The following is a 21,715-nucleotide window of genomic DNA, read 5'->3' as shown; positions in this document are numbered from 1 at the left end:
TTCCACGTCATAGGTTGTCTTTCACTACCCTTATAGTGTTCTTTGAAGCACAATTTTTAAAATTTGATTAAAATTTTAAAAAATAAATTTTTATGAGATTTCAAACATACCTACTTTTTTCTTTTATCATTTGTGCTTTTGATAACATATGTAAAAAGGCTTTGACTAACCAAAGGTTAGGAAGATTTAGTTACATTTTCTTTTTTAATTTTTTTATAAACATATAATGTATTTTTAGCCCCAGGAGTATAGGTCTGTGAATCACCAGGTTTACACACCTCACAGCACTCACCCACAGCACACACTGCCCCCAATTTCCATAACCCCACCACTTTCTCCCTTCCCCCCCTCCCCCCAGCAACCCTCAGTTTGTTCTGTGAGATTAAGAGTCTCTTATGGTTTGTCTCCCTCCTGATCCCATCTTGTTTCATTTATTCTTCTCCTTCCCCCCAAACCCCCCACGTTGCATCTCCACTTCCTCATATCAGGGAGATCATATGATAGTTGTCTTTCTCCGATTGACTTATTTCGCTAAGCATAATACCCTCTAGTTCCATCCATGTTGTCGCAAATGACAAGATTTCATTTCTTTTGATGGCTGCATAGTATTCCATTGTGTATATATACCACATCTTCTTTATCCATTCATCTGTTGATGGACATCTAGGGTCTTTCCATAGTTTGGCTTTTGTGGACATTGCTGCTATAAACATTCGGGTGCACGTGCCCCTTCGAATCACTACGTTTGTATCTTTAGGGTAAATACCCAGCAGTGCAATTGCTGGGTCATAGGGTAGCTCTATTTTCAACATTTTGAGGAACCTCCATGCTGTTTTCCAGAGTGGTTGCACCAGCTTGCATTCCCACCAACAGTGTAGGAGGGTTCCCCTTTCTCCGCATCCTCGCCAGCATCTGTCATTTCCTGACTTGTTAATTTTAGCCATTCTGATGGTGTGAGGTGGTATCTCATTGTGGTTTTGATTTGTATTTCCCTGATGCCGAGTGATGTGGAGCACTTTTTCATGTGTCTGTTGGCCATCTAGATGTCTTCTTTGCAGAAATGTCTGTTCATGTCCTCTGCCCATTTCTTGATTGGATTATTTGTTCTTTGGGTGTTGAGTTTGCTAAGCTCTTTATAGTTTTGGATACTAGCCCTTTATCTGATATGTCATTTGCAAATATCTTCTCCCATTCTGTCAGTTGTCTTTTGGTTTTGTTAACTGTTTCCTTTGCTGTGCAGAAGCTTTTGATCTTGATGAAATTCCAATAGTTCATTTTTGCCCTTGCTTCCCTTGCCTTTGGCGATGTTCCCAGGAAGAAGTTGCTGCGGCTAAGGTTGAAGAGGTTGCTGCCTGTGTTCTCCTCAAGGATTTTGATGGATTCCTTTCTCACATTGAGGTCATTCATCTGTTTTGAGTCTGTTTTCATGTGTGGTGTAAGGAAATGGTCCAATTTCATTTTTCTGCATGTGGCTGTCCAATTTTCCCAACACCATTTGTTGAAGATTGGACATTCTTTCCTGCTTTGTCAAAGATTAGTTGACCATAGAGTTGAGGGTCTATTTCTGGGCTCTCTATTTTGTTCCATTGATCTATGTGTCTGTTTTTGTGCCAGTACCATGCTGTCTTGATGATGACAGCTTTGTAATAGAGCTTGAAGTCTGGAATTGTGATGCCACCAACATTGGCTTTCTTTTTCAATATTCCTTTGGCTATTCAAGGTCTTTTCTGGTTCCATATAAATTTTAGGATTATTTGTTCCATTTCTTTGAAAAAAATGGATGGGATTTTGATAGGAATTGCATTAAATGTGTAGATTACATTAGGTAGCTTAGACATTTTCACAATATTTGTTCTTCCAATCCAGGAGCATGGAATATTTTTCCATTTCTTTGTGTCTTCCTCAGTTTCTTTCATGAGTACTTTATAGTTTTCTGAGTATAGATTCTTTGCCTCTTTGGTTAGGTTTATTCCTAGGTATCTTATAGTTTTGGGTGCAATTGTAAGTCAAATTGACTCCTTCATTTCTCTTTCTTCTGTCTTGTTGTTGGTGTAAAGAAATGCAACTGATTTCTGTGCATTGATCTTATATCCTGACACTTTACTGAATTCCTGTACAAGTTCTAGCAGTTTTGGAGTGGAGTCTTTTGGGTTTTCCACATAGAGTATCATATCATCTGTGAAGAGTGAGAGTTTGACTTCTTCTTTGCCGATTTGGATGCCTTTAATTTCCTTTTGTTGTCTGATTGCTGAGGCTAGGACTTCTAGTACTATGTTGAACAGCAGTGGTGATAACAGACATCCCTGCCGTGCTCCTGACCTTAGCAGAAAAGCTTTCAGTTTTTCTCCATTGAGAATGATATTTGCGGTGGGTTTTTCATAGATGGCTTTGATAATATTGAGGTATGTGCCCTCTATCCCTACACTTTGAAGAGTTTTGATCAGGAAGGGATGCTGTACTTTGTCAAAAGCTTTTTCAGCATCTATGGAGAGTATCATATGGTTCTTCTTCTTTCTTTTATTGATGTGTTGTATCACATTGATTGATTTGCGGCTGTTGAACCAACCTTGCAGCCCTGGAATAAATCCCACCTGGTCATGGTGAATAATCCTTTTAATGTACTGTTGAATCCTATTGGTTAGTATTTTGGTGAGAATTTTCACATCTGTGTTCATCAAGGATATTGGTCTGTAGTTCTCTTTTTTGATGGGATCCTTGTCTGGTTTTGGGATCAAGGTGATGCTGGCCTCATAAAATGAGTTTGGAAGTTTTCCTTCCATTTCTATTTTTTGGAACAGTTTCAGGAGAATAGGAATTAGTTCTTCTTTAAATGTTTGGTCGAATTCCCCCGGGAAGCCGTCTGGCCCTGGGCTTTTGTTTGTTTGGAGATTTTTGATGACTCTTTCAATCTCCTTACTGGTTATGGGTCTGTTCAGGTTTTCTATTTCTTCCTGGTTCAGTTGTGGTAGTTTGTATGTCTCTAGGAATGCATCCATTTCTTCCAGATTGTCAAATTTGTTGGCGTAGAGTTGCTCATACTATGTTCTTATAATTGTTTGTATGTCTTTGGTGTTGGTTGTGATCTCTCCTCTTTCATTCATGATTTTATTTATTTGGGTCCTTTTCTCTTTTCTTTTTGATAAGTCTGGCCAGTGGTTTATCGATCTTATTAATTCTTTCACAGAACCACCTCCTAGTTTCATTGATTTTTTTCTGTTGTTTTTTTGGTTTCTATTTCATTGATTTCTGCTCTGATATTTATTATTTCTCTTCTCCTGCTGGGTTTAGGCTTTCTTTGTTGTTCTTTCTCTAGCTCCTTTAGGTGTAGGGTTAGGTTGTGTATTTGAGACCTTTCTCATTTCTTGAGAAAGGCTTGTATCGCATATATTTTCCTCTCAGGACTGCCGATTTAGTTACATTTTCATTTAAGGGTTTTTATAGTTTTAGCTCTTGCATTTAATTTATGATCCATTTTGATTTAATTTTTATGTATGGTGTGAGGAACCTGAACATGCACGTTCATTGGTTTGCATGTGTATATCCAATTGTCTCAGCCCTATTTGCTGAAAAAAACTATTATTTTCCTTTAGTAAATGTTCTTGACCCCCTTATAAAAACAAATGCATCATAGATGCATGGGTTTATTTTTGTAGTCTCATGTCTATTCTATTGATTTGTAAGTCTGTCCTGATGCAATTTGATTACTGTAGATTTGTGGTAAGTTTAGAAAATGATCAGTTTGAGTTCTCCAACTTTCTTTTTCAAATCTGTTTTGACTTTTGAGGTACGTTGCAATTTCATATAAATTCCATATCAATTTTATATATATTTAATTATCTTTATATTCCTGAGTATTTTATTCTTCTTCACACCATTGTAAATGGATTTTTACTTAATTTCATGCTAGTATATGGAAATACAGGGGTTTTTTTTGGTATATTGATTTTGTGCCTTGTCATATTGTGAACTTATTTATTAGCTTTAATAGGATTTTCTCTATATAGGACTGTGTTATATGTGAATAGAGATAGCTTTACTTCTTCCTTTGTAATATGAATGGCTCATTTTCTTGTCTAATTACCCTGGTTAGAACCTGTAGGATGATGTTGAAAGGAAGTAACAGACTAGACATCCTTGTCTTGTTCCTGATATGTAGGGAAAGGATTTAGTCTTTTACCAGTAATTATGATGTGCACCAAGGGTTTTTTGTAGATGCCTTTTATTAGCCTGAGGAAGTTCCCTGCTGTTCCTACCTATATTTGTGGTAATGTCCCCTCTTTCATTCCTGATTTTAATAATTTGAGTCTTTCAATCAAAAAATCTTTCAACAGGGGCGCCTGGGTGGCTCAGTGGGTTAAAGCCTCTGCCTTCGGCTCAGGTCATGATCTCAGGGTCCTGGGATCGAGCCCCGCATCAGGCTCTCTGCTCTGCGGGGAGCCTGCTTCCCTCTCTCTCTGCCTGCCTCTCTGCCTACTTGTGATCTCTCTCTGTCAAATAAATAAATAAAATCTTTAAAAAAATCTTTCAACAAAACTCATTAACTTGAGTGTCTCTTTCTTGTTGGCTTGTCAATTTTGTCAATCTTTTCAAAGAAGCAACTTCTGGTTTCTTTGATTTTTTCTATTTTTCTATTCTCCACTTAACTAATTTCAACCCACCTATGTATTATTTTCTCCCTTCTACTTGCTTTAGGTTAGTTTGGTCTCTTTTCTAATGTCTAAAGTTTAAAGTTTAGTTTATTCTTTTGAAGATTTTATTTATTTATTTGACAGAGAGAGAGACAGCAAGAGAGGGAACACAAGCAAGAAGAGTGGGAGAGGGAAAAGCAGGCTTCCATAGAGCAGGGAGCTTAATGTGGGGCTCCATCCCAGGACCCTGGGATCATGACCTGAGCTGAAGGCAGATGCTTAATGACTGAGGCACCCAGGTGCCCCAAAAGTTTAGTTTATTGACTTGGCATCTTTTTTTAAACATAGACATTTACTACTATAAATTTCCTGTAAGGGATACTTAAATGCATCCCACATTTAGTCTATTTATTCTATTGTATTATTTCCACTCTTTATTTTATTTTCAAGCTTTTTGTATATTTTAAACTATTGGGTTTTCTTGTAGACATCATTTGATCTTGCTTTTTTATATAGTCTGACAACCTCTGAATTTTGATTGGCTTGTTTAATGCAGTCATATTGTTGTGATTGATATCATTAGATTTCTGTCTGCCTTTTTTGTTTACTGTATTTCTTGTGCTTTCTTTTTTCTTCTGTTCCTCCTCTACAGTCTCCTTTTTTCTTAGGTGAATATTTTCTAGTTAAATATTGTAATTCCTTTAATGATTTTCTCCACTATTTTTTGAGTTGTTTTCTAGTGTTTGCTCTAGTACTTACCATGGACAAAATAATCTGTCAGAATCTACTGAAGATTTATAGCAACGTAGTTCCAGTAAGATAAATATTGCTCCTATGAAGCTCTATTCCCTTTCTCTCCTTTTTATGTTGTTATTGTTATACATCTTACATCTATATATGTTACAAACTCAGAAATACATTGTTATAATTAGAACTTCCCTGGTAAACTCTGTTCCTTTAGGGAGAGCTTCAGAGCTCTTTGGTTCCCCAATCCACCACCACCCAGGGAAAACTTCTATGGCAGTGTTCCAGCGTTGGGGGGGGGCAGGAAGAGAGACCTGCTTCTCTTGAAGTGACACTCTGCTTTATGAGCAGGGGGGTACAGGGAAGGACCATTTGGTCTTCTCATATTGCTTCTGCTAGCATCAACCCTATGCTCTGTGGATGAGCTGTGGTTGGGGCAGTTGAGTACAGTACTGTCAGTCTGCCAATGCATGGAGTAGAGAGCTTTTGTGTATGAGTTGAGGCTGTGTAGAAAACAAAAGCCTTAGAATTCTCAGCTGTTTTAGGTTGGAATAGAGCTTGTGCAACTTGGAACTGGGCAGGCGGAGAGTGAGAAATTCCGATGACCTGTTGAATTGAGATGCTGTAGTGCTCAGCTGGAAGCTGGAGGGAGAATTTGCTCTGGGTTCATATTTACTTCCACCTCTTGTGGAGCTTTTGTTAAGCTGAGCAGGAAAGGGAGAGAGGAAAAGAAAATGCCATAGATTCTTGCTGTTCATACTGAGATTTAGTAAATTTTGTTGAATGGCGTTTTTTCATTTGATGTAGCTTCTTAGGGCAATATCCAGAGACATAAATTTTGTTTGTTTGTTTTGGTTTCACCAGCTATTGTTTTGCAAGGGAGATGATCCTCAGAGGTCCTCAAGCTGTCATTCACAAAGCCTGGCATGGCATTGACTTTTTGGAGAGTCTGTGGTAGTTGTCCTTCATATATACCACATTCCACATTTGTCTGATTATTTCCTTATATCATGTCATTTTACACGTACTTATACTTGACATAATTATTGTTATATTTCTATTTTTCCTTTCTATTCTATGATAGCACTTTCTTCCTCTCTTTTGCCTTTTTATGGATTTATTGAGTATTGTCCCCCTCCACTCCTTTGGAATTAACACCTCGCTTACCTTCTTTTAAGGTTTACCCTAGGAATTAGAATACCTAAGTTGTATGCTTACCTTATCAAAGTCTAAAGTAATCAATACCCATCCATGCCTGTTTTCCACACAATTACAATGACCTTAGAATACTTTAACTTCACTCATCCTCCCCTGACTTACATTGTATTATCACTGTTTTTCTTTTTAGTTCTGTATTTTTGAACCCTGCATCTCTTTTTATAATTGTGTTTTACAGTTACTATTTGTTTAAATTCACCCACAAATTTACCACATTTTTTTCTCCATTAGTTTTTGTATTTTAGACCTTCCATTTCAATTTTATTTCCTTTCATATAAAGGCAGAAGATATTCAAAAGGTTTGAATTTCTTATTGTGTCGTCCTGTTGTGGACATACTTTCTCAGTTTTTATTTGTCTAAAAATGTATTTTTACCTTGTTGTTGAAAGGTATTTTTACTGGGTAAAAAATATAAGTTGACAGTTTTCTCTCAGTGTGTTAAAAATGTCATTCTAGCCTGGCTTTTGTACTTCTGAGAACTAATCTGTAAATTAATTGTCACTCCTTTGAGGGCAATCTCTTTTGTCTTTCTTGATACTTTTAAGGTCATGTCTTTGTTTTTATGTTGTGAGGTTATACTATTTTGTGTCTATTTTGGGGTTTGATTTTTCTTCCATTGAATCTGCTAGACTTCTTCAATTGCAGATCTCATTATTTTTTTAAAACTCTTTGCCATTATCTCTGTTGTCCCTGCCACGTTCCCTCTTTCACCTCTTCTGTAAACCTAATTACCTGTATGCTATACACGTCTTCACTTTTTCTTCCATGCTTAACTATTATTTCACAGTTTCCATGTTTTATCTCTGTAATATATTATAGACAATTTGTGTTAACTTTGTCATGTTTTAAATTTTACTCTCTTTAGCTATATATAGTCTGCTTTGAAGGTCATCCTCTAAGTTGTAAATTTCATAATTTTTACTCACAAAATTTGTATTTTATTTCAATTCAGTTACGTTACCTTTTTTTGTTTACAATTTCTTGGTTCATTTGTTATTTTCCAATTTTAAGACTACCTTTCATAATTGTAAACATAGTTACATATTTCATGTCTAGTAATTCTAATATCTGACATTTTGCCAAGCAGTTTCTGCTGTCAGAAGTTTCTCCTGGTTTTTGCTTATGATATTTTGCTTCCTTGTATGCTTAATGATTTTTGAGTAGGATATCTTATTTTCCTTTCAAAAAGTTTTTTTTAGAATTCTTTGAAGTTCACTCTGAAGGTATGTTTTTCTACACAGGCTTTGTGTGTATTTCTGCCCAGGCTCTGGGAGGTCAAAGCAATTAGAGTCTGCTCTAAGCACCTTCACAGTTGGAGGTTACTGGGCCACCCAGCTAAATGCTATTTTGGATTGTAAATCTGTATGTAGGCCAGTTTGTGGTTATATTTTCTCAGAGATATGTCCCCCCAACCTCCGGTACTCACTGCTGAGTGCCAAGATATCTTTCTTAAAAGTTCCTGGGGAAGCAGTTGTGGGGTACTTTTTTTTTTAGTGTATGAAACACCTTTACTGAAGAAGTTGTGAAACAAGGATCTCAAATTCTCACAAGTTTGGTCAATGCCCTCAGGACAAAAGTAGTTTCATTGCTCGGTTACTGTTTTTTTTTTTTCCTCTAGATTTTGGCCTGATAAATCCTATTGTGCTTCTTTTTGGTGCTTTAAGAAATTTTTACATTTTAAAAGCATTTTTAGTTTTTTTTTTTTCAAGCAGTCATATCAGTCGGGATACTTAGCCACATCTTGGAATATTTCTTATTTTTCTATGCCATTATTTTGTAATATATATATTTTGAATCACTGAATCAGAATTACCTAGAGATGTTTACTAAACTTTCAGAATCTGGTAGCCAATTTCAAACTAATTGAAATAGCATCTCTAAGATGGGGTCCTAGTACCTGAATTTTTGTGAGGTTCTTTAAGTGATTATAATGCATATAGAAGTTTACTTTTATTCATACTTTTAATTCTCATATATATATATTTTTTACTGTAGGAGCCTGAGATCTGAATTTATTGTTTTCTATACTTGTCCTAGCACCATATGTTCATCAATCCATTATTTTCACATTTATTTGATATGCCAACTTTTATCATATAGTAAATGTGTGTGTGTGTGTATGTGTGTTTCTGGCCTTTCTATTATGACTCATCAAGCTGCCCATTCTTTGAATGATACCATGCTGTTTTAATTATTATAGTTTCATGATGTGTTTTACTATGTGATAATAAAAAAATCCTCCACACTTTTTATTATTTTCTCCTTAAAACATTTAAAACATTATTATAGTTGCATTATTTTCTTGCTTTAAGAATGTTCAGTGACTTTGCAGAATTAAATAGTTTTTCCAGTTTTTAAAAGAACTTTCTTTTTTTGGCCTTATCTCCTCCTATACTTTTTTCATATGGACTTAAGAAGTCCTTAGACTAAGGTATTTAATGTTTATTTTACCTGGCTCTTTGCCCACAAAAATTTTGTGTTTTAATTTTGGTACTTGCCATGGCCATTTTTGCTCTAGATATCTTTCTGTCCATCCTTCAAAATTGAAGTCAAGTTATTTACTTTCTTTCTTTGCAGAGCTGTTACGAATACTCCTAAGCTCAAGGGAACTTCCTTTCTTAATTTTGACAGCAATTATTGACTATACCACTCATTTTTACTTGGTAAATCATACTGAATCACAGGCTGTAAAAGCTGGAAGCTTCTGAAAGAGATTGTATTATCCATCTTTGTCATTTTACCAAAGAGAAAAAACTGAGTTCTAGAGTATGGGAATTGACTTGTTTATAGTCTCCTAATGATTCAATTGTTGAGGTAAACTCAGAATGTATTTCTTATATTTTAGAACTCATTCTATTACCATTGTCTCCTACATCATTATTCCATTGTATTTAAATTTTTATTTATGTAGGCATAGGTGTTTTTTTTTTTTTTACTAGATTGGAAGTTTCTTAAAGGCAGCGTTCATGTCTACACATTTTTTGGTATCACTAATAGCCCTAAAATTGTGCTTTGTACTTATTGGACACCTAGTAAATATTAGCAGCTGTTGGTAAAAAACAAGTTGCTCCATTAACCACACGTCAGATTGGGGCTAGTTCCTTGTGGCCATCACTGCTATAAACTGTATGGAAAGTGGCATCTAGTGGTTGGTGTGTGTATTACAGTGCCTTTAAACACACCACCCCCTGGCCCCCCAGCTCCGGTCTCATCATGATGTAGGTAGAATAGATAGAATATAAGTTAAATTTTTAAATTGAATTCAAACCAATATAAAATGTTTTAAGTAGTGACCTCTCTAAAGTATAGCTACATGTTAAGCAATAAAGAAGTGAAAAAAGATGAAATTATTAATTTTTAAAAATATACTGTATATAATTACTTCCAAAATAACATGCACACATATTTAAAGTTATATTGGTTGTTTACAGATTATATTAGGATTTGGAGGATTTTGTAGGATATTGAGAAGCCAGAAATACAATTGTAAAGAAAATTCACATAGTATCTTCTCCATATTAACAAAATCCTCTGTCTATTGCCTTGCATTGTTCTCAGGAGCTTAATTTATATTTTAAAAAGAAAGATTTTTTTAGTGAAAGATGAAAATAGAAAGTTACACCGTCTTTTACTTGTAACACCAGAAAATGATGATCACATATTTACATTTAAAGTAGATATACATTCCAAAGTCAAATGTTATTTTTAGATGTATAGCCATTTTAGATTACCATTTACTCCTCCATTAATGCATGTCACTGAGTATTGATAATATGCACAATCTAATTCAGTGAATATGACCATTGGCAGTCTTTATCTTGTCAATCAGTAGTTTCTAAAATTTGTATGTTTGTACTTTGAAATCTAGAATTCATGCTTGCCCAAAACTATTAAATATCTTAAATTAACCTCCATTCCTGACACGCTATAATGTAATTTTTCTGTATGGAATTCAGAGAGCAATATGTACTGTCTTTGCATCTTCCACCTGCACCTAACATAACATAGTGGGTGATCAACAAGTATTTGTTGAGTTAGTTTTATATGTTGGAAGGAGCTGTGTCTTATCTGTCTTCAGTGCCTAACAAGTTTTCTGGCCTCTAATCATGCCCAATTCATGTTTGATGAGTAAGTTTGTATAAGTCCATTTACCTTGTGATGTCATTGATGAATAATACTAAAACCAGTGTATAACCTAACCACATATATATCACAAATAATAGCTGCATAACAGACTTTAGATTAGAGCTGTCAGGAGCATTTTTTACTGGAACAGCATCTTGCAGTGTAAGAGATTAATTCCCAACCTCAAGCCATTGTTGTTTGCTTTTATCAGGAAAAGAAGTTCGAACGTGTGGCTGGCTTCTAATTACAGCTGAGTGTGAGTGGGTTAGGAGTTATGAGTAGAAGGATGAGGTCAGTAGTTTGATAAGGAAATGGGAAAATATGCTTGTAGTGGTTGGAGTAAAGGAACACAGGGAATGTTAGGAAGGAGGCTAAGGTATTTTTAAGTCATGGTCTTTCAAGACTAAGCATTGATACACATTACTTGGTATTTACATCACATAAAAGTTTCTGTTATTTAATGAGAAGCATACCACTGTATTATACATAAATGGTGAGCTATCTACATATGTTAACTAATTATGATTTAGGAAGTTCAGCTTTACGCCAGGGTATAGGGTAGATCTGGATGGCAGAAGTCATCTACTGTCTTGTTCTCTTATGGGTTCTTATTTTATTTTATTTATTTATTATTTTTATGTTATTTGCCAGAGAAAGATATAGTAAGAGAGGGAACACAAGCAGAAGGAGTGGGAGAGAGCAAAGCAGGCCTCCCGCCAAGCAAGGAACCTAATGCTGGGCTTTGATCCCGTGACCCTGGGACCTTGACCTGAGCCAAAGGCAGATGCTTAATGACTAAGCTACCCAAGCGCCCATATTTTATTTTATTTTTTAAAGATTATTGTCTTCCATCCAATGTAGGGCTCAAACTCACAATCTCAAGATCAAGAGTCGCTCTACTAACTAACTGAGCCAGCCAGGTACCCCTCTTACGGGTTCTTATTTTAGAGGAGGATATTTTTCTGGCTTCAAGAACTCAGTTCTTAATATGAGTTAATGAACTTACTAGTAGTGACTCTTTAGACTATCTAGACTGTGGCAACATTGGTGGTAAAACTGTTGGAGTCATTTTGACTGAGCTACTAGTGATGAGACAGAGGGAGCAAATTTTAAAAAGTTGGTAAGAGATAGCATTATGTATTTTAGGCTCTGCGATGGCTCATAAATGCCAAGATACACGCAACTTCAACCAGCAGACATCTTTGGCTAGTTGCCAAGTTCATTGCTAATATAGATTGAGAGGTCATGTCTTCTGTGTGATGTTAGGACAAAACAAGGAGTTCCTAAGAGCTTGGACAAGTGGCAAATCGTATTACAGGTGAAGTTGTTTGAATTCTTTTTAATTTTTAATATCTTTTAAACAAGATATTTTTCACTTTAAAATTATAACATATGGTCATTGTGGAAAATTCAAATGGAAGTGTGTACCATAAAAGGTGAAAGCTTCCCCAGAGGTAACTATTATTTGCAGTTTGGTATGTATTCTTCCAGATATTTTTCTGCCATTTGGTTTGTAAGTTTGGATTGCTAAATTTAGTTGAGGGATAAGTCAGAGACTCGTTTTCAGATTCATATTAAATAATTTTCATTCCTTTTTTTCTTCCTTACAGGTTTGCTATGGGTGTTCTCCAGGATCAAAATGTGACTGTAGTGGTGTAAAAGGAGAAAAGGTAAGATTTGAAATGAACCTTTGAAAACTCGGTAAAACCAGTAAAATAGTGTTTTAATGTGTTTTTAAAAAAGAAAACAGGGCTCTACCTCAGCATCTAAGTAAATTAAATGAATTCTACCATACTGCTTATTTTTTAGATAGCTATAAGGATTAGATTATATCTCAGGGGTTAGCAAACAGTTTCTGTAAAAGACCATAGAGTAAATATTTTAGGCTTTGTGGGCCGCATAAGGTTACTGTCACACATTTTTCTCTCATTTTTAAAAATAGCCCTTTAAGGGTGTTAAAAAATTTCTTAGTTCTTGGATTATACAGAACAGACTTATTGCATTTGGTCTGAGAGCTGCAGTCTGCCTATCTATGATCAATCTTGTTGAACTCACTGACTTAAGATGCAGAAGAAGGGAAAAACACTTAAGAAGGAACCTAACATCAGGCTACTAATCTGTGTTGGGTATCATGCTAGACAATTTCATATATATTTATTTGGTTCATGTAAGTTAATGATTGGTGAATCTCTATTTTTATCACACTTTTCCCATAGCAGCACCCTTATTGTGTACATGTGGTAAGTACAAAGTAAGTATTGGTGAGAATTAAATAGCATAAACCCAGCCACTCTGAGTCAGTGACTGACAGTGAAGTTAAAAGATTAAGAAGGTATAACGAATTGTGGCCTACAGAGAATTGTGCTAGGAGAAAGAGGTTTGTACTCTAGTCTCCACTGTCTGGGGCTCAAATGTTTTTGAATGAATCAGTGAATATTACTAATTCTATATGATAAAGTTTAGGATAGTATTTCAAGAGCATATTCCATTTACAGATACAGAAGGTCTACTAACATTAAAAATGTTTAAAAGTCCTGGAGTAAAGAAACCTATTTGTTCTGCAGTGCTGTATTTCCAAGCTCCATTTGACTCACTTCTTCCTAACAGAGCTCCTGTTAATAATAATTGACCAGTGTTAAATAGGACACCTATTTAAGTGACATTAGTTTGAGGGGAGTAGTTTTATAGTAAGTGTGTGTTTTCTGTAGTGGTAAAAAGACGAAATGAGATTCATTTCTGATATTGGTAGAGCAACTTAAAAAAAGATTTTATTTATTCATGTGAGAGAGAGAGAGAGAACACACGTGCAAGCATGAGCCAGGGGTTGGGGGTTAGGGAGAGGGAGAAGCAGATGAAACTGACACCTACGTAATGGCACAGGAGAGTGACCAAAAGCGGGGAAAAAAGTAGAGAGGATTCTACCCTAGAAAGAAAGGAAGTCCACTGGGCAAGTTTGCATTTATGGACTTTTCTCCTGAGTGCATCCTTCAGTCTGCATTGCAGAGGATGGCTAGAACCCAGACAAAAAGCCACAGTCTTACTGGCTTAAGACGTTAAGAAGACAGAGTTGAGGATGCCAGAATGACTGTAAAGTGATGAGAGATATGCTGCAATAGAAGGAGGCACAGAGAGCACAGCCCAAAAATTTACCTGTAAATTCCACCAAAATTCTTGGTTGAATCCTGAACTTTGTATGTATAGGGGAGGATTCATTCAACCCACCAAAAACAATAGCTAGAAGTCTTCAATAACTGAACAGAGATTTAACTGCTGTCCATTGAATGTTTTATCAGTTAACTATTTCCAAAAACATAAGTTCAGTACACTTCAGAGGAAGATAAAAGAATCTAGGATGACTATAATATACAATGTCTAATTTGCTATTAAAACTTACTAGGTTTAAGAAGTAACAGGTAAAAGTGATCCATAGTCAAGAAGAAGACTCATGAATGAAAACTAACTCTGAAATAACACAGATGTTAGAATTTATAGACAGATATTTAAACCAATAGGATAAATATATTTGTTGATGTAAAGGGAAATGTGCTCCTATGAGTGAACAAATAGAGTCACAACAGAGCACTGGAAACTTAAAAAAAGGGGAAATCTAGATTAGGAAAGCAAAATATGAGAAAGAACAATTCACCAGTTAGACTTTTAACAGCAGAATCATGATGATGAAAGAAAGGGTCAGTAAATTTAAAGATGAATCTGAGGAAAGATATAATCTGAAGAAAAAAGAGAATAAAAAGAAAACAAAAGCATAGGGTCTCACTGACCTGTGGGACAGTATTACAGGGTTTAATGCAAAATGTAAATGGAGTCCTGTAACAATGGGAGAGAAGAAAACAGGGGAGAAAAAGGAATAATAATTAAAGGGGCAGTAGTAATGACAAGAATTTCTCACACTTGGTAAAAAATATAAATTTACAGATATAAGAAATTTAGCACACCACAAGCAGAATAAAAATGAAGCTATACCTAGGCACATCATAATGAATCAACTGAAAAAACAGATTTAAAGAAAATCTTGAAAGATGCTAGAGAAAAAATACACATTACATACAGGAGCACAATGATATGAATGATGCCAGACTTCTCATCTGAGAGAATGGATACTGTACAATAACGTAAAAACATTAGAGAGTTGAAAAATCTGCAAACACAGTTGTTATATACAATGAAAATAGAAATAAAGACAAACAAAAACCAGACTCTTAAATACAGAGAACAAACTGGTGGGTGCCAGAGGGGAGGTTGTGGGGGATGGGTTAAATAAGTGAAGGAGGTAAAGATGTATAAATCTACAGTTATAAAATAAACAAGTCATGGAGATGAAAAGTACAGCACAGGAAACATAGTCAACAATAATGTAATAAAGTTACATGGTGACAGGTGGTGAATACATTTAGGGTGAACACCGAGTAACGTGTAGAATAGTGGAATCAATATATTGTACATTTGAAACTACTATAGCATTGCATGTCAACTATACTTCAATAATAAATTTTAAAAATAAAATAAAGTCAAATTTAAGACATTAATAAAATGAGGTAATTCTTCATCAGCATATCTGCATTAAACGAATATAAAGAAATTTCTTCAGGCTAAAGGGAAATGTGGATTTCCGGGAAGGAATTGAAAGCACTAGAAATGGTGTATATATGGGTAAATATAAAAAATGATATCTTTTTCCCCTCTCTAAATTTATTTACAAGACACAAGACTATTCATTTAATTTTTTTAGTAATTGTACTGAATATTTTATTTCATTTTTTAAGTTTTTATTTTAATTCAATTTAGTTAACATACAGTGTTATATTAGTTTCTGGTGTATAACACGTCCATACATCACACAGTGCTCATCATGATGATTGTAGTCCTTAATCCCCATCACCTATTTCACCCCATCCCCCCACATACCTCCCTTCTGGTAACCGTCAGTTTGTTCTCTGTAGTTAAGAGTCTGTTTCTTGATTTCTCTCTCTTTCTCTCTCTCCGTTGTGTTCATTTGTCTTTTTTCTTAAATTTGACATATGAGTGAAATCATATGGTATTTGTCTTTCCCTGACTTATTTCACTTAGCATTATACTATCCAGCATCATCTGTGTCATTGCGAATGGCAAGATTTCATTCTTTTCATGGCTGAGTAATATTCTATTATATGTATACATACACCACCTCTTTATTCATTCATCAACAAGTAGACACATGGGCTGCTTCCATATCTTAGCTATTGTAAATTATGCTGCTATAAACATAGGGGTACATGTATCCCTTTGAATTAGTATTTTTGTATTCCTTTGGTAAATACTCAGTAGTGTGATTGCTGGATCATAGGGTAGCTCTATTTTTAACTTTTTGAGGAACCTCCATACTGTTTTCCAGAGTGGCTGCACCAGTTTACATTCCCACCAATAATGCAAGAGGGTTCCTTTTTCTCCACATCTTTGCCAATACCTGTTGTTTCATGTGCTGTTGATTTTAACCATTCTGACAGGTGTGAGGTGATAGCTCATTGTAGTTTTGATTTGCATTTCTCCAATGGTAAGTAATGATGAACATATTTTCATGTGTCTTTTGGCCATCTGGATGTCTTTGGAGAAGAGTCTGTTCATGTCTTCTGACCATTTAAAAAAAATATCAGCTAATTTTATTTATCTTATTTTTTTCATCCCCATAAGAGTCCTTTTTTTTTTTTTAAAGATTTTATTTATTTATTTGACAGAGATCACAAGTAGGCAGAGAGGCAGGCAGAGAGAGAGGGAAGCAGGCTCCCTGCCAAGCAGAGAGCCCGATGCGGGACTCGATCCCAGGACCCTGAGATCATGACCTGAGCTGAAGGCAGAGGCTTAACCCACTGAGCCACCCAGGCGCCCCAAGAGTCCTTTTTTTTTTTTTTAATATTGTATTTATTTATTTGACAGAGAGACACAGCGAGAGAGGGAACACAAGCAGGGGGAGTGAGAGAGGGAGAAGCAGGCTTCCCACCAAGCCGGGAGCCCGATGCGGGGCTCGATCCCAGAATCCCGGGATCATGACCTGAGCCGAAGGCAGACGCTCAACGACTGAGCCACCCAGGTGCCCCCCAAGAGTCCTTTTTAATACCTATCACCAGCAACTCTCAGTTTGTTCTCTTAACTATACAGTCCCTATGGTTTGCCTCCCTCTCTGTTTTTTTTTTCTCATTTTATTTTTCCTTCCCTTCCCCTATTCATCTCTTTTGTTTCTTAAATTCCACATATGAGTGAAATAATATATTTATTTGTCTTTCTCTGACTTACCTCACTTGGCATTATACTCTCTAGTTCCATCCATGGTTGTTGCAAATAGCAAGATTTCATTCTTTTTGGTGGTTGAGTGATATTCCATGGTATATATGCCTCATCTTCTTTGTCCATTCGTCAGTTGATGGACATTTGTGCTCTTTCCATAATTTTGCTATTGTTGATAGTATTGCTATAAACATTGGGGTGTGTGTGCCCCCTTCGAATCAGCACTTTTGTATCTTTCTGTAAATATCCAATAGTGCAATTGCAGGGTCATAGAGTAGCTCTATTTCTAACTTCTTAAGGAACCTCCATACTGTTTTCCAGAGTAGCTGCACCAGCTTGTGTTCCCACCACATTGTAAGAGGGTTCCCCTTTCTCTGCATACTTGCCAACATCTGTTGCTTCCTGAGTTGTTAATTTTAGCCATTCTGACAGTCATTGTGGTTTTGATTTGTATTTCCCTGATGATGAGTGATATTAAGCATTTTTTCATGTGTCTGTTAGCAATTTGTATGTCCTATTTGGAGAAATGTCTGTTCATGTCTTCTGCCCATTTCTTAACTGTATTATTTATTTTTTGGATGTTGATTTTGATGTGTTCTTTACAGATTCTAGATTCTAGCCCTTTATCCTGCATGTCATTTGCACATACCTTCTCCCATCCACCAGTTATCTTTTAGTTTTATTGATTGTTTCCTTCAGTGTACAGAAGCTTTTTATCTTGATGAAATCCCAGTAGTTCATTTTCACTTTTGTTTCCCTTGCCTCTGGAGATGTGCCTAGTAAGATGTTGCTGCAGCCATGGTCAAAGAGTTGCTGCCTGTTTTTTCCTCTAGGATTTTGATGGTTTCCTGTCTTACATTTAGGTCTTTCATCCATTTTGAATTTATTTTTGTGTATGGTGTAAGAAAATGGTCTAGTTTCATCATGTCACTGTCGTTTTCCCAACACCACTTGTTGAAGAGACTGACTTTTTCCAATTGGATATTCTTTACTGTTTTGTTAAAGATTAACTGGCCATATAGTTGTGGGTTTATTTATGAGTTTTCTGTTCTGTGCTATTGATTTATGTGTCTATTTTTGTGCCAATATCATACTGTTTAGACTACGTAGCTTTGTAATATAACTTGAAGTCTGGAATTGTGATGCCTCCAGCTTTTTCTTTTTCAAGATTACTTTGGCTATTTGGGCTCTTGTGTGATGGATAGAAGATAGAAGAAGCATATATATACGGATAGAAGATAGAAGAAGCATAGCATGAGAGCTTCAAAATACATGAAGCAAAAGTGACAGAATTAAAGGGACAAATAGACAAATCCACAATCATAGTTGATAGATCCTAATACACCTATCTTAGTCATTGACAGAACAACTAGAAAAAAAATCAGTAAAGGCATAGACGACTTGAATTCCATTATTAACAACCTAGAACTAATTGACATATATGAAGTCCTACATCCAATTATAGAATGTTTTTTTTTCCCCAAAGGCAGATAGAATTTCTCCATGATAGGCCATATGATGTGCCATAAAATGAGGCCCTATTAATTCCAAAAGATTGAAAACATAAGTAAATATTCTCTGACTACATGGAATGAATATGAAATCAATAATAATAAGATATGTAGAAAATTCCCTACTATTTGGAAGTTAGCAAACACTATTCTAAGTAACTGATAGACCAAAGAAGAAATCACAAGGAAAATTAGAAAATATATCAAGTTGCATAATGATTAAACTGCAGTGTTAAGAATTGTAGGATGGAGTTAAAGCAGGACTTAGTGGGAAATAACTTTAAATACCTATGTTAGAAAAGAAGAAAGCTTTAAAATTACTGACCTACATTTTCCACTTAAGAACCTGGAAAAGGACAAGTAAATCAAATTTAAAATAGGGAAAAGAAGGAAATACACAATAGAGGACACAATTCTAAGACAGTATAAAACTATAGTAGACATAATTGTGTGTTAATAGCAAAGAAAGAGACATATAGATGAATGGAACAGAATAAAATTCCATAAATAGACCCGCAGGTACGTAATTAATTGATTTTTTTTTTTTTTTTTACAAAAGTGCAAAGGCAGTTAGGTAGAGAAAAGATAGTCTTTCAACAAATAGTACTGGAATAATTAGACGTGCATATGCACAAAAATGGACTGGCTCATTGCTTGCACGATATATAAAAATTAACTCACAGTGGATTGTAGAAAAACTTAAATCTGGGGGTGCCTGGGTGGCTCAGTCATTAAGCAGCTGCCTTCGGCTCACGTCATGATCCCAGGGTTCTGGGATCGAGCCCCACATTGGGCTCTCTGCTCTGTGGGAAGCCTGCTTCTCCCTCTCCCACTCCCCCTGCTTGAGTTTCCCCTCTCGCTGTGTCTCTCTCTGTCAAATAAATAAATAAAATCTTTAAACAAAACAATACAAAACAAAACCCCTAAATCTAGACATATTTTAGAAGAAAACATAGGAGAAAATCCTTATGATCTGGGTTAGGCAGATATTTCTTAGGATACCAAAAACATAATCCATCAAAGAAAAGGTTGATATCTTGGAACACTGAAAAGATAAAGTAAAATTAAAAAAAAAAAGAAACAGTTGGTAAATTGTATTTCATCAAAATTAAGAAATTATTCTTTTTTGAAGACATTGTTCAGAGAATGAAAAGACAACCCACAGTCTAGGAAAAAATATTTGCAAATCACATATCTCATAAAGAGTCTTATATATAGATTATGTAAAGGAATTTCAAAACTCATTAATAAAACAACCCCCAAAATAAAATTAAATTAGAAACAAAGTAGCAAAAGATTTTAAGTTACTTCACAAACTAAGATATGTAGATGGCAAATAAATGCATGAAAAGTTACTCAGCATTATTAATTAGGGAAATGCATAATAAAACCATAATAAGATACCACTATAAACCTACTAGAATGGCTAAATATTAAAATATATCCATACTAAGCATAGATGAGGATGGTGAGCAACTGGAACTATTATAGATTGCTGGTGCAAATAGAAGATGAAGCAAACCCTTAGGAAAAGTTTGACAGTTTCTTTAAAAGGTAAGTGTAAACCTATCAGATGACTGTCCTTTCCTAGACATTTACCTATGAGAATTGAAAGCATGTGTCTGTGTATGAGTAGTACATGAGTTCATGGTAGCTTTATTTGTAATAACCAGAAACAGGAAACAACCCAATTACTATTAACAGGCGGGTGAATCAACAAATCATAATACATTTATACAGTGAATACTACTCAGCAATAAAAAGGAAAGCGCTATTGACATATACCATAACATGTCTAAATCTGAAATAATTATGCTGAATGAAAAGTTAGAAGAGTACATTCTATATAAGTCCATGTATATGAAATTCTAGAAAAAGAAAATTAACTTATAGTGACAGAAAGTAAGTCAGTCATCACCTGGGGGGAATGAGTGGAGGCATGAAGAAAATATTATAAAAGGGAACACAAATTTTTAAAAATATTTTATATATATTCATGTTCATTTCAATATTATATTTAATTAAAGACAATTTTTTAGAGTGGTTTTAGGTTCACAGCAAAGTTGAAAGAAATATATAGAGATTTTGCATATACCTCGAACCCCACACATGCATACATGCATAGCTTCCCTGACTATCGACATCCCCACCAGAGTGGTACGTTTGTTGCAATTGATGAACCTACATTGATGCATCATTATCACCCAAAGTTTGTAATTTGGCTTAGAGTTCACTCTTGGTGTTGAACATTCTGTGGATTTGGGCAAATGTATAATGAATGACATGTATTCATCATTATATTATCATATGAGTATTTTCACTGCCCTAAAAATCTTTTGTCCTCTACCTGTTCATCTGTCACTCTCATCCCTGGCAACCACTGATCTTTTTACAGTCTCCAAAATTTTGTCTTTTCCAGAATATCATATAGTTGGAGTGTGCAGTCCTTTCAGATGGAATTTTTTTTCACTTACTAATATGTATTTGAAGTTCCTCCATGTCTTTTCATTACTTAATTGTTCATTTCTTTTTAGTGCTGAGTGATATTCCATTGTCTGGATGTACCAGTTTGTTTGCTTGTTCATCTACTAAAAGACATGTTAGTTGCTTCCAAGTTTTGGCAATGTTGAATAAAGCTGCTATAAGCATGCATTTGTGGTGTGTGTGTGTGTGAGAGAGAGAGAGAGAGAGAGACAGAGAGAGAGAGAGAGAGAGAATATGTTTGAAACTCCTTTGGGTGAATACCAAGAAACATTGGTGGATCATATGAGTATATTTAGTTTTGTAAGAAACCACCAAATTGTCTTCCAAAGTAGCTGTATCATTTTGCCTTCCTACTGGCAATGAACGAGGAGAGTCCCTGTTGCTCCACATCTTTGGCCCTATATTTGGTGTTGTCAGAGTTTTAAATTTTGGCCATTCTAATGGATGTGTAGTGGTATGTAATTGTTTTAATTTGCATTTCCCTGATGACATATTAGATGGAACATCTTTTCATATGCTTATTTGCCATCTGTATATCTTCTTTGGTGAGGTATCTGTTAAAGTCTTTGGCCCATTTTTAAATCAGGTTGTTTGTTTTCTTATTGTTGAGTTTTAAGAGTTCCTTGTATATTCAGATAATAGTTCTTTATCAGATGTGTCTTTTGCAAATATTTTCTCCCAGTCTGTAGCTTGTCTTCTCATTCCAATTACACTTTAACAGAGCAAAAG

General features: G+C 35.3%; 1 protein-coding gene across 1 annotated transcript in view; it reads left to right on the top strand.

Moving 5' to 3' along the window:
- Positions 1 to 21,715, top strand: part of LOC111161271 (collagen type IV alpha 5 chain) — a 246,161-nt gene that overhangs the window by 86,571 nt on the left and 137,875 nt on the right. Inside the window, exon 2 of the mRNA XM_022524848.1 lies at positions 12,326 to 12,385. Within this exon, the coding sequence (XP_022380556.1) occupies positions 12,326 to 12,385 (60 nt within the window). The remainder of the gene's footprint in view (positions 1 to 12,325; positions 12,386 to 21,715) is intronic.

This window comes from Enhydra lutris, unplaced genomic scaffold, assembly GCF_002288905.1.
Source record: "Enhydra lutris kenyoni isolate GAN:26980312 unplaced genomic scaffold, ASM228890v2 scaffoldscaffold83, whole genome shotgun sequence".
NCBI classification, from domain to species: Eukaryota; Metazoa; Chordata; class Mammalia; order Carnivora; family Mustelidae; genus Enhydra; species Enhydra lutris.
This window is presented reverse-complemented; position numbering and strand designations above follow the sequence as displayed.